Source organism: Symphalangus syndactylus, chromosome 12, assembly GCF_028878055.3.
Source record: "Symphalangus syndactylus isolate Jambi chromosome 12, NHGRI_mSymSyn1-v2.1_pri, whole genome shotgun sequence".
NCBI classification, from domain to species: Eukaryota; Metazoa; Chordata; class Mammalia; order Primates; family Hylobatidae; genus Symphalangus; species Symphalangus syndactylus.
Window position 1 is genome coordinate 24021365 of NC_072441.2, and position 14449 is coordinate 24035813.

Below are 14449 nucleotides of genomic sequence, written 5' to 3' on the forward strand. Positions count from 1 at the left end.
AGGGGAGGTGGGATAGGGTGGAGTGGAAAGAGCTCCAGTTGGAGACTGGCATTTGTAAAGTCAAGGCAGCGTACAGCAGGTGCAGAAACACAGCTGCTGAGTGTGGCTGGAGCTGTGGTAATGCAGGACAGCAGGGGAGAGGTGTGGACGGAGAAGGGACAGGGAAAAGGGAAATGGCAAGATGAGAAATTGGAGAGGCGAAGAGCCTTGAAAGCCACATTAAGGAATTTGGACTGTCCTGAAGAGAGCAGACAACTACTGAAAAATTATGAGGAGGAGATGGGCCCAATCGCATTTGCTTAATTGGAAGGAACATGCCATCACTTCCTTTCTCGGTGGCCATTAACCCAGCCCACAGATCCATGCCTGGGCTTCAGGTGGTTTTCGGGTTCCCTCAGATTGGTTGCAAATGTGTGTATTTGTGTGGGTGGATGCATGCACATGTGCATATGTGTGTTCTCATAAACATTTTTCTGGAGATAGCAACTAAAAGAGTAACTCAAAATTGTGAAAAATGACCGTCCAAACACTTCCTACAGGATAAAGCTCAGACCCTTACAGCCTTTTACATTCTGACTAAAACCCACATTTTTCATTCCTCTCCACACAGCTTAGAATACAGCCACTTGCTTTTGTTGTTGTTGCCATTCTGAATACGCTTCTGAGCCTTTCTTTCATGTACAGCCTCTCGGGCTTTTCTGCACTTTCCAGTCTCCCCTACCTCCCCATCCCCACCTTCTACTCAGAAAACAACCCCTCTCTCTAAACATGGTTGAAGTGTTTCTTGCTTCTCCTGGCATTCTCTCATATTTCTTTCCCATTTTTTAAGAAAAGCACAAATCGAAGTTATAGAATTCTGGTGACCTCGCTAGAGTGAGAGAGGGATAGAAAAATAGACCAGTAGGCTAGGAATAGAAAATCCAGAAACTAACCCACACTTCAGTGGAAATCGGATATACAAAAAGGTTGTCTTGCAAACCAGTGGAGAAATAATGAAGTTTTAAAAAATGATGCTGGAGGCTGGGCACAGTGGCTAGCAACTGTAATCCCAGCACTTTGGGAGGCCGAGGCAGGCAGATCACCTGAGGTCAGGAGTTCAAGAGCAGCAATATGGTGAAACCCTGTCTCTACTAAAAATACAAAAAATTAGCCAGGTGTGGTGGCGAGCATCTGTAATCCCAGCTACCCGGGAGGCTGAGGCTGGAGAATTGCTTGAACCCGGGAGGAGGAGGTTGCAGTGAGCCGAGATCACGCCACTGCACTCCAGCCTGGATGACAGACCTAGATTCCTCATCTCAAAAAAAAAAAAAAAAAAAAAAGATGCTGGAATAACTGGTCATCTATAAGGGGAAAAGAATAAATCCTTACTTCACATCATTCTCAAAAATAAATTTCAGATAGGTCAAATCAAAGCATTAAAACATTTAGAAGAAAGGTAAATTATTTTATTTTCCAACTTTTGTGTATGTGCACTAGCAAATATATATTAGAATATTCTTAGCAGCATTGCTCATGTTAGAAAAAAATGAGAAAGAACCCAAAAGCCATGAACAATAGAACGTATAAGAAAGTTGTGTTGTATGAAACATAAAGCAGTGAAAGTGAATAAATACATTTTATACATCAACATTGAATACTATTAATAACATATCAAATGAAAAAGGAAAGTTGCAGGTGGAAATATACAGTATTACTCCATCCATATAAAGATAAACACACAAATCCGAACAATATATAATTTTAAGATGATTAAACCTGTTGCAAAAGCATAAACAGAAGCGAGGGAATTAGTAAAATAAAATTCAAGAAATTGGTTGCCTCTCAGTGGTGGTGGGTAGAAGACAAAGGTATATGATAGAGAGGAGCATAGGTGAACTTTCTTCAACTGGATTGAGAAATATGGGTCTTAGTTTTATTATAGTTAAAAAAATACATATTATATAGGCTCTTGGGTATGTGTATTTCACAATAAGACATTTTAAAAGACACAAACAATAATAAAATAAATACAATGACTCACAAAAGACACGGTTCCTCTCCTTGAGGAGCTCACAGTTCGATGTTTGCTTCAGTTCCTGTGTCCTCCTTGTTCCATAGATTGTTGTGAAGGGCCCCTTTCTTAACTATTGTTTCCCTTCTACGTCCTTTGGGTTTATTCTGTTGCCTTTGGTTGTTAATTTTCCTAAGTCGCATGCTTAACTCATTCATTTTCAGCCCTTTGTCTTCTCTAATGCAAGCATTTAAGGCTACACATTTACCACCTATTTTTCTGGCTATATCGTGGCATTTCTATTATGTAACATTTTATTATTTAATTGTTTTGTAATCTCCATTATCATTTATTCTTTGGTGCATGAGTTATTAAATTTTAGTTTGTAAATATAGAACACAATATAAGTGTTTTTAAAGTTATTTTTTAGTTACAAATTTTTAACTTAATTGCATTATTGACCAAGAATGTGGTCTTTTGTTATGAATTCTCTGGTCTTTGTTGAGACTTACTTTATGTGTAGCACATGATCAACTGTAAATTTTTATATGCATTTTTAAAAAATACTGTGTAGTAGTTGAGCTCAGTGTTCTCTATGTGTCCTGTAGAACAAGCTCATTAATTGTAGCCTTTAGTTCTTCTATAGCTTTTGGTATTTTTGTCTGTTTTTAGTCAATTATTGAAAAATGTGTTAAATATCCTGCTATGATAACAGTTTTATAATATCTCCTTGAAGATCTGTCAAATGTTCCTTTAAATATATTAATGCTACTATACTAGATAAATTTATAATTGTTATACATTCCTGGTGAACTGAAGTGATTATCATTATATGGTCACTCTCTCTCTAGTAATGTATTTTGCCTTAAATCAGTATTGCCGTGTATACTTTCTTTTAGTTAATTTTGGCAGTTTTATAATTTTGCATCAAGTTTTGGGTGCGCCACTGTTAAACAACATAGAGATTGCTTGTTTTTAATTTTAATCCCCTCAGACGGTCAAGTCTGTTTCTTAATTGGAGAAATTAATCCATATTTACTGAAGGCAATTATTGATGCATTTGTATTAATGTATTTCACTCTGTTCTTTATTTTTATCTGTGTTGCTACTTCTGAGTCTTTTTTTCATTATATTTATCAAAGTCTTTTCCACTTCTTTATCTCATTCCATTTATTTTGTCTCTATCAACTAGAAATCATACACTTTATTTCTGTTTTTTAATTTGTTATTCTAGAAATGTAAACATACCACTGTAACTTAACATGAATATTTAACTTTGATCTAAAGTTAATCAGTATCTTTGCGTTCCTCCCGAACAATGAAAAAAATCTGAAAATGTTTGTAATATAATATAATAATAATCTGAATATGAGTGCTTTCCAACAATTCTGAAATTCCTCCACTACCTCACTCATTTTATTTTCTACGGTTTCCCAAAATTCCAAAAAGACCTTCTTACTGTGTCCTCCATGTCATTTAAGCAGTCTTTTAAATCCTACTTTTATTTCTTTAAACGTGTTAAATGCATTTATTTTACATTTTATGTTTCATAATTCCATTATATCCACCATTTGCAGGCTTGAATCTTTGTTTTTCTATAACATCTCACTCAAGTCAATTATTTTATTATATATTTAGTGATTTTTTTTTAAATGATGTTATGTTTTTTGCTATGTTATCTGTGAGACAAAGGCCTAAATTTAAAGTTGAGTTCTTTAGAGGAGACTTGTGTATGCTTCTACCTGGCACTTGGGGCAATACTAACACAGGACCACTTGTAACTCTCAAGTGGGTTTAAAGAAGCCCCATAAATACATGAATTCCAGCCTCTAACACAAGAGAGGCCAGGCAATTCCTAGAAGACTTTTTTTCTCTCTCTCTCTCTGTCTTTTTGTTATTTTTTTCTTCATTCTTCCTTTCCTTCCCTCTCTCCCTTCATTCCTTTGCTATTCCTTTCTGTCCTCCATTTTTCCCTTCCTTTCCTTTTTTTCTTCTTTTTCATCCCTCTTATTTTTTCTCTTTCCCTTCCTCCCTGTATTAGTCTATTTTCATACTGCTGATAAAGACATACCCATGACTGGGCAATTTACAGAAGAAAGAGGTTTGTTGGACTTACGGTTCCACGTGGCTAGGGAGTCCTCACAATCATGGTGGAAGGTAAAAGGCACATCTCACACGCCGGCAGACAAGAGAAGGGCTTGTGCGGGAAACTCCCCTTTTTAAAACCATCAGATCTTGTGAGATTTATTCAATCACAAAAAGAACACAGGAAAGACTATGATTTAATTACCTCTCACTGGGTCCCTCTAACAACACGTGGGAATTATGGGAGCTACAAGATGAGATTTGGGTGGGGACACAGCCAAACCATATCATTCTGCCCCTGTACTCTCCCAGATCTTATGTACTCACATTTCAAAACCAATCATGCCTCTCCAACAATCCCTCAAAGTCTTAACTCATTTCAGCATTAACTCAGAAGTCCACAGTACAAAGTCTCATCTGAGACAAGTCCCTTCCACCTATGGGCCTGTAAAATCAAAAGCAAGTTAGTCACTTCCTAGATACAATGGGAGTACAGGCATTGAGTAAATACAGCCATTCCAAATAGAAGAAATGGGCCAAAACAATGGGGCTGCCTCATGCAAGTCCAAAATCTTAAAGCTCCAAAATGATCTCCTTTGACTCCATGTCTCACATCCAGGTCATGCTGATGCAAGAGGTGGGCTCCCACAGCCTTGGGCAGCTCTGCACTTGTGGCATCGCAGGGTACAGTCTCCCTCCCAGCTGCTTTCATGGGCTGTCATTGAGTGTCTGCAGCTTTTCCAGGCACACGGTGCAAGCTGTCAGTGCACCTACCATTCTGGGGTCTGGAGGATGGTGGCCCTCTTCTCACAGCTCCACTAGGAGGTGCCCAAGGAGGGACTCTGTGTGGGAGCTCTGACCCTACATTTCTCCTCTGCACTGCCCTCACAGAGATTCTCCATGAGGGCCCCGCCCCTGCAGCAAACTTCTGCCTGGGTATCCAGGCATTTCCATACATCTTCTGAAATCTACTCAGAGGTTCACAAACCCCAATTTTGGACTTCAGTGTACTTGCAGGCTCAACACCAAGTGGAAGCTGCCAAAGCTTGGGGCTTGCACCCTCTGAAGCCGTGGCCTGAGCTCTATGTTGGCCCCTTTCTGCACACAGCACGGGGCCCTGGGCCTGTGGTGGGAGAGGCTGCCGCAAAGGTCTCTGACATGCCCTGAAGACACTTTCCCCATTGCCTTGGTGACTAACTTTCAGCTCCTCGTTATTTATGCAAATTTCTGCAGTCAGCTTGAAAGACTTGCCCGCATGATTCAGTTACCTCCCAACAGGTCCCTCCCACAACATGTGAGAATTGTGGGAGCTACAGGATGAGATTTGAGTGGGGACACAGCCAAACTATATCACTCCCTTTCTTCATTCTTTTTCTTTTCTTTATTCCTTCTTCCCCCTCCCTCCATCCCTCCTGCCTTCCCTCCTTCCTTCTTTCCTCCTTCCTTCCTCCCTTCCTTCTTTTCTTCCTTTTTCACTCTTCACTCAAAGCCAAGGCTGAGAAGTACATGTATCCCCTGCTAAATCCCTTTACTGGCCCAGTTTTTTCTAGTTCAGTCACTGGGGGTGGTCTCTAGGCCAATCTCCCACTCTGTTCAGACTCCGAGCAGTCTTCTATGCTTCCACTTGCAATATCTTTAACTCAGGCTTAACCCATCAAGGACCAACAGACTCCACCAGAACAAAAGCTAAATCCAGACTCATGTAAGTCTATGTGTTATTTTTCTTGTTATCCTGGAATTCAAATAATTGCCTCAAATTACAATCAGAGCTCATTTTATACAATAAAGCAGTGGGTGAGTGTGAGGGTGTTTAGTTTTGCTGTACCAAAAGATTACTCTTTAAATATTTAGTTCACCCTACTTCTGAAACAGAAGTTGATTTCTTTTCATACCTTTATCTTTAGTGCTGAAGACAAATCATAGCACATAATAGACATTCAATAAATATATTTTAGATGCATATAGATGTTGTAGGCTCATACCATTCACTCCAAGATTCAAGTCTCCTCATGTTATCAAGCAAATATCTGAAACTAGTTTGAGCTACATATTCTTTGAGTTGAGATTATCTTTAGATGTTTCAACAAAGGTGTGACATTGTTGCCTCTTTAGCCTTCATCTGGCTAACTTCTGATTGCTCGCTCATGTCCATTTTTTCACACCTTTCCTAGAGATACTTCCATAAGTCAACTCCAGCACCATCAACAATAAAATCTGGTACAGATATCCTTCCTACCTGTGCATTTTCATTACAATGGATATTTGCCCCAACATAAATTTCAATTAAATTAATTAAAACTTAAACATCTGAATAATAAGGTACATTAATGCCTGAATATGAAAATATATTGTCTGAATATTAAAGTATAAAGAATCTGGGCTCAAGTATAGTTGCTTCCCCTGCACTTAGCATAGTGTCTAGCTTATAGCACTAAAATAAATGGTTTTTCTAGCTTATAGCACTAAAATAATGTTTTTTTGTGAATGAATTAATGAATGAATGAATGAAATATTTTGGAATATACATTTTTAGCTCCAAATGTATTTTTATTTTCAACTTTTGAGGCTTTTTTCTTTTTGTCAGCTCTCACGGAAGACATCTAACTGCTGTGTTTCAGTTCTAAATGTTTACTTTGGTGTCAGCAATTTATATTGTATACTCAAACCAATTTTTTCGGAGTTAAATTGCTTCCTTTAGCCCAAGAAAAAAGAACACTTCAGTACCCAAATATTTTAAGACTCGAAACAATTTTATTATTTTTGAAATGCAAAATACCATTAGCAAATGAAGAGAGGATAACCATGCCGTTAATTCAATTCAAGTCTTTGAGAATCATTGAGAAGTTTACCATGACCACTAACAGTTTTACTCTAATTATAATAGCTATCAATTATATTTGCCGTATTCTACTATACTGAAGAATTACAGGCATTTTATAAGCATTCCTTATTTTAATTCAAAGCTTTTGAATCTTGAAAGAGCTGTTAAAATGCTTTTTTAATTTCTTTGCCAATTTGTATTCTTCATAGTTATATTAAGAAGTTCAGTTTTATATTTGAAACTTAGATTCCACTGAGACTGTTTACCTACTGAAGTTCCCAATCCAGTGAACTACCACTCTTAGCTGGAATATAGCACTCGCTTTATTTCCCTTTTAATTATCTATGCAGAATTTCAAAAATATTTCTTCAATATATACTATGTACAGGACACTGTACCAGTCACTTTGGTGTATAGAAAGAAGAAACAGGTTGATACCAAGATGGATGAGGCATGATTCCTGCCTCCATCATCTAGAAAAGTAAAAAATAGATTATTATATAGGTGTGCCTCTGTATCTGGTACATAAATATTAATAATGGCTTACAGTTATCATGCTTTACTATGTGACAAACACAGTCTTACATTTCCACAAGTACCTTATTTCATCAAATATTCAAGGCCATTGATTATAAGACACGTCAATATTGTAGTACCATTAAGGAAGAAGAAAAGACTCCTTAAAAATCATAACTTACTCCTGACTGCAGGATGCATTCCAAATATCAAAGATGTTAACATGTGAAAATATGTGTGACTTAGAACTGATGAATCTATTAACTCAAATAATTCTCTCAACAACTCTTCAAGTTAGGTAATATATTGTTCTCATTTTATAGTCAAGGAAACTGATGAGTTCAAAGATATTACGTAACTTGCCCAAGATTGCACAGCTAGTAAATAGATGGGTGGAGGTTGAACACACGTCAATCTGATTCCACATACCATATTCTTAGCTTCTACATCAAGGAGATCTTGGATTCTTTTGTTACAGGCTGTTCAGAAGTTTCTGTGTCTTTTCTTTCTGATGTCACTTCATTTAAAGTTGAAAAAGAATACTGGGACTATTAATTCTTGAGCTCACTTCAGAATTTAGTTGAGACAAATTTATAAAACAAACAAATTGTGTTTTGAAAATCATTAGCTTGAACATGGCTTGAAATGGTTATATAATAGTGATCAGACTAGAGAGTTGTTAGTAAATCTTATCAAAATCAGTCATAAGACAATTGCTTTTTTTAAATCTATGAATCTATAACTGACCACACTGCATGCAGATATAGAGGTAATAGTTGTAACAGAATGATAGAGACTGGAATAAGTATAAATTAACTTATACCAGGAGTGTAGGCATCTGTTTTCCTATTTATTTAGAAGGAAATTTAATAGTAGAAACTATCCATCAAAGTATGCATCCGAGTTCTCTTTTTGAGGTTTCATAAAAATAAATAGCAACATTTATGTCTAAGATATTGACAATTAATTCTACACTACATGAAGTGTTATGAATAGTCTTTGTAAGGCACCAAACATGACCCAAAGTAAGAAACTGCATATTTCATATTAAGTAACAACCAGCCCAATTTATTTTTTAAAGGCTAATGAGTTAAGACATAACGACCATGTGCTACATTGTTTTTGCCTATAAATAACGAATTACATGGGAGAACAAATGGTAGTTTAATGTACTGTAGGCCAGTTTCATAGTCATGGATACCAGACTTCATCTGTGGAAATTCAGCCAAACAGAATTAGAAATGTCAAACAGAAAAGATCTCATTAAGATAATTCTTCCAGAAATGAATCAAAGATTCTGTCCCAGATGTTCGTATCTGGCAGGAGTGAAGATGGATTGGACAGAGCTAAACCATCTAATTTATTGCATCTCAAAATATGATACGGCAAACACCTATGTCAAAGTTTCCAGATCACTGGTGTGCTTGTTAAAAATGCAGATTGTTGACCCCCTTCCAGGACCGATTTGGGTAAAGCTCAATAATTCACATTTTAAAGAAGCATCTACCTCAACCAGTGAATATAAGCATGCTGGATTTCACAGCTATGACTTTAACACTTGGCTCTTTCCCACCTAATACTTTGGACTGATGGCAGAAATGAAGCAATTACGAGTGATTTTTTTCACCAAATATCAGAGGTTAAATGTCTCATGCACCAAATATGTATGAAACAGTTGGGAGAGGGAGCACAAAAGAAATGTGAGCTCAAGTATTCCAGTGTATTGCAGTTTTTGCATACTAGAGAAACAACTGTTCAATGTGATTACATTAAAATAATACCTCATGAAATCTAATGTGGTCACAGAAAAAGAGAACTGAGGTAATCCTGGTAGCTGTCAGAATAGAAAAGAAGGGACAACTCCAGAAGCTACTTAAAAGAAAAAGCAGTCAGTGGGGGATTCAGTGGTAAACTGAATGTGAGTGGTAAAAGAAGGGGCAAAATAGAATATCTTGGGTTTGAGTCTGGGTGGCCAAAAATAGAGGCACTAACATGGGAATAGAATGTGAAGCCATTCAGAAACAATTGAGAAGATGAGTTTGGAGGAAAGTGAGGCTCTTATGACTGGCTCTTTTACTGCTACCCATATAAACATGGTGACTTTAATTTTGTTACTGAGTTTATGAATGAATTTAACCAAATTGAGATCTAATTAATGATTATTTTCTATTACAGCAATTGTTCAACTGTCAAGCTCTACGAAAACTAAGTATTCCTGATAATGACCTTTCAAATCTGCCAACCACTATTGCTAGTTTAGTTAATCTTAAAGAACTCGACATCAGTAAAAATGGTAAGATTTTTCTCTCATCATAAAATATCTGGAATTTTTTAACTGAAAATGTGCTTTAATTGCTTTAATATCTTCTCTTAGCAAATAATCTAAAATAACTTTTTCTTTGATTTTGTTGCAACTGTAGCTTAAAGGTCTTGTAAAGTTAAATCCTAAATTTTAAGTCCAAGACAGACATCCTCTCTCTCCTCCTCTAACTAACGTGCTTGACTCATTCAAGCCTTGTTTCCCTCTGCATTCAGATATGTGATCTAATCTTTTCTAGAATAGTTTACTGCCTTCATAAAGCTGGCTTCTCTCATTCTCAGAGTAAAATTTTTTCTCAACATGTGTCAAATATCACCTGCATAACAAGGCCTTACCTGTTCACCCTATTTGAAAATATACTCTTAATTTCCCTTACTGGGCTTCAAATTTTTCCCCTAGCACTAACCATCCTCACAATATTGTATACTTTACTTATTTCCTATGGTTATGGTATATTTTTTTCCTAACTGATAATGTAAACTCCATTTCATAACAGGAACAATTTTTCTTTGTTTTGGTCACTAATATGTCCCAAACATCTACAGCAATGCCTAATAAATAATAGGAATTTAGTAGTTTTTGTCACATTTCTGGACAGACTTGTATATCTGGTGTTTTTGTCAATGATGATGCTGATGTTGATATTCAGGTTGATTATATTTTCTCCTGAGTATTTATGGGAGTGACTTAGAGCTTCAGAAAGTCTCTTGCATCTTTGTTCATTCATTAAATCTTCATTTCTTTCCAAATGAACTCAGCTCTCCCTTTTATTAGCAAGAATCAGTCAAAAGGGGTTATGTCTGGGTACAATGAGGATATAAAATAGGACCCCTTCATCATTAAGGTAGTCAATTAAACTTCCTGTGTGTGCACCATATCTGCACAAGTAGTGCTTTGGTTATTTATTTGGTTATATTTAGTGCCGAGGCAACAGGAATGCAGGCATGAACAAAACAGATCCTGCCCTTCTGAAGTTTACATTCAAGTGGGTTGCCCATTAAACAAGTAATTGTAGATGATTAAATAAGCAATTTTGTGTGAAGATACATTCAACATGAAGGGCATGCCTAGAGAAGGATGCAATCCAATCTTTGTAGTTAGGGAAGGTTTTCCTAAGAAGTGATAACCAGATAGGACCAAAAGAAGCTAGGTAAGATTGGCTTGACATCCTGGGAAATAAGGATCTGTTTTGTGAAGGGCCACCAGAAAAATATCTTGGTCACATGTAAATATAGCTTTCCTAAGAAATTTGGTGCCTTTAGAGCTCCATGACAATATCTCAGTAGCCTTGTCTCTGTTCATTTGATCAGAACTCTCCTCCACAAATATCTGCAATGCTCATTTCCTTATCACCTTCAGGCCTTTTCTTAAATGTACTGTCAACAAAGACTTCCCAGACCACCTTATTTAAAAATAAGATACTTATATTATTATTCAATAGAAGCACATTCTACTCTTTCTTTTTTTTTTTCTTATATGAAAAACTGACCCAATGTGTATTTAAATTATTTATCTATTGTCTGGAATCTCCTTACTAGAATTAAAATTCAATGATGCCCTAAATTTTTTGTTGTTCTTTTGTTTACTGCTCTATTTCCATTGCCTAAAACAGTGTGTGTCACATTTTAGGAGCCCAGTAAATATTTATTCAATGAATTCATGAATGAATGATTGTTCCAAAACACGGAAAACTTGCTGAAATTTACCAGTGTGAAGTGCTAGTGATTTTCTTAATTCAAGTCTTTGAGAGTAATTGAGAAGTTAATAGAATCACTGTGGATAAGACTGACACTCTCAAATAATCAGTGAAAATTATAAAATACTATACAATGAAGTACCTAATTATAAAGCACATGTTACAATGATAAATTCTTAGACAATGGAAGATTAATTAAGACTGCTGTATTATTAGGGAAGAGTTCAAGTAAAAGATGTTGCCTGAAGATTTCCATGAAACACTGTAGCATCTGAATAAAGAGAGTATTTCATCTGAAGGAGACAATCAGAACATAAACAGGGGACATAGACCTCTTTCTACACCAACTTGACTTGCCACTTAGAGGGTTTTCAGGAAGAGTTCAAGTAAAAGATGTTTCCTGAAGATTTCCATGAAATCTGAATAAAGAGAGTATTTCATCTGAAGGAGACAATCAGAACATAAACAGGGGACACAGATCTCTTTCTACACCAACTTGACTTGCCACTTAGAGGGTTTTCAGGAAGACAATTCTAAAAGTACCATATACAGATGTGTGAAGAGAAGAACAGCTAGGTTTTGACCCATGGAAAGATGACTTTGGTGCTACCATGCTTTGAGAATAGATTTACCTATTTGTATAGATTTGTATTTCTGTACAATAAAACAGAAACTACTACCTCTTTATTTATATACATTCACACTTCAAATTGTATTTTTGTTATAATTTCTGAGAAATAGTATATGGACAATTATCATATTCCTTGATTTTCAGGCAGGATTAGCTGGATATTCCAAGTAAAGAAAAATCTACCTTATTTTTAAAGAAGATCTGAAAATAATTTATCGCCCAATATAAACATGAAACTCCTAAATAATTTGAAATTTTTGTGAGCATGTAAAAGTTTCTGGTGGCCCTCTTACATCAAGAAATGTTTGCTCTTAGAAGGTGAACCACAGGTTATATTTTTTCAACTCAGAAGTATCTGTAAGCATCCTTAGAAGTTTTTGCAACTATTACTTCGGGGCTTTTAGCTATGTTTATGATGCTGTATATTCTGGAAATATTTATGCAAAAAGTCATGCAAAAGATGGCGAACCACTCTGCAATACTGGTATAGTACTATAGGCTTGATGAGTATAATGATAGCAGCCATTGCTAGAACTTACACAAACAGTAAAAGATTTCATCACATCAGCCATTTCGGAAAGCCATACCTAAGAAAGCTGTCACTGCCTGGCGCGGTGGCTCATGCCTGTAATCCCAGCACTTTGCGAGGCCCAGGCCGGGGGACCACGAGGTCAGGAGTTTGAGACCAGCCAGGCCAACATGGTGAAACCCCGTCTTGACTAAAAATATAAAAATTAGCCAGATGTGGTGGCACACGCCTGTGATCCCAGCTACTCAGGAGGTTGAGGCAGGAGAATCGCTTGAACCTGGGAGGTGGAGGTTGCACTGAGATCACGCCACTGCACTCTAGCCTGGACGACAGAGCAAGACACCGTCTCGAAAAGAAAAAGCTATCACTGATTCTGTGACAGAAAACTAGACAGTTACTTAAGAAACATAATATATCCTTTGGGAATCTGTCAAGTGAAGAAAGAGTAGATAGCAACAAGTAACTGCAGTGTCAGAATCACAGCTGACAAGGTTGGAATAGCCCTGCTGATAAAGGGGCCAGACCTGAGAGAATGCAAGCAGTATTGGTATTTAGGGACAGGACATAATAGACTGTTTCGAGACAGAGACTCATTCAAATATTAGTCAATCTAGGTTAAAATTACCTAAAATGTGCTTAAATTAGATGAGTGACCCCTTAATGAAATTAATTCACTCTAAGGTCGAGATTCAATCTGATCCTGATTGTTGATGTGACCTCCTGCCTTTATTTTTCATGTCCAATTCTACTGCCTGTCATCTTGATCCACCATTTTTCCTCTCTATAATTCAAAAATACTATTTTATATTAAAACCTTTAGATAAGTGAACTATTGTGTACAGAAGGATATCTGCACAATTTGAGTAAACAGATTTTTTTTGTTTTTTTGTTTTTTTTCCTAAATGTATTCTTTCTCTTTTCTTTTTTTTTATTTTATTTTATTATTATTACACTTTAAGTTTTAGGGTACATGTGCACAACATGCAGGTTTTGTTACATATGTATACATGTGCCATGTTGGTGTGCTGCACCCATTAACTCATCATTTAGCATTGGGTATATCTCCTAATGCTGTCCCTCCCCCCTCCCGCCACCCCACAACAGTCCCCAGAGTGTGATGTTCCCCTTCCTGTGTCCATGTGTTCTCACTGTTCAATTCCCACCTATGAGTGAGAACATGCGGTGTTTGGTTTTTTGTCCTTGCGATAGTTTGCTGAGAATGATGGTTTCCAGCTTCATCCACGTCCCTACAAAGGACATGACTCTAACGCAACTCCAGCTGGTTGTCTCTCTTCCATCTCATGCCCAGGTAGCACCAGACTCTAATTTCCAAATGCATCAAGCTGGTTGCTTGTGACACAAGGAATCATATTATCTTCTTGTCTTCTCTACCCAAAATACCCCTTCCTCCCTACTGCTGTACCCCATCAACCAGACAGAGTCCTCTTCACCTTTAAAAAGACATTTCAGCCAGGTGCGGTGGCTCATGCCTGTAATCCCAGCACTTTGGGAGGCTGAGGCCGGTGGATCACCTGAGGTCAGGAGTTCAAGACCAGCCTAGCCAACGTGGAGAAGCCCTGTCTCTACTAAAAATACAAAAAGAAGAAAAATCAGCCAGGCGTGGTGGCACACGCCTATAATTCCATCTACTCGGGAGGCTGAGGCAGGAGAATCGCTTGAACCCAGGAGGCAGAGGTTGCAGTGAGCCGAGATCGTGCCATTGCACTCCAGCCTGGGCAACAAGAGCGAAACTCCATCTCAAAAAAAAAAAAAAAAACACCAGACATTTCGGATGTCACTTCCCTGACACTGTATACATAAGGAGAATTAATTCCTTCTTCCTCTGTGATACTTTTTTACA

General features: G+C 37.2%; 1 protein-coding gene across 6 annotated transcripts in view; it reads left to right on the top strand.

The window, feature by feature from the left end:
• Positions 1 to 14449, top strand: part of LRRC7 (leucine rich repeat containing 7) — a 643523-nt gene that overhangs the window by 224718 nt on the left and 404356 nt on the right. For all 6 annotated transcript variants that reach the window (XM_063625223.1, XM_063625216.1, XM_063625222.1 and 3 more), the window contains exon 4: positions 9588 to 9705. In XM_063625223.1, the coding sequence (XP_063481293.1) occupies positions 9588 to 9705 (118 nt within the window). The remainder of the gene's footprint in view (positions 1 to 9587; positions 9706 to 14449) is intronic.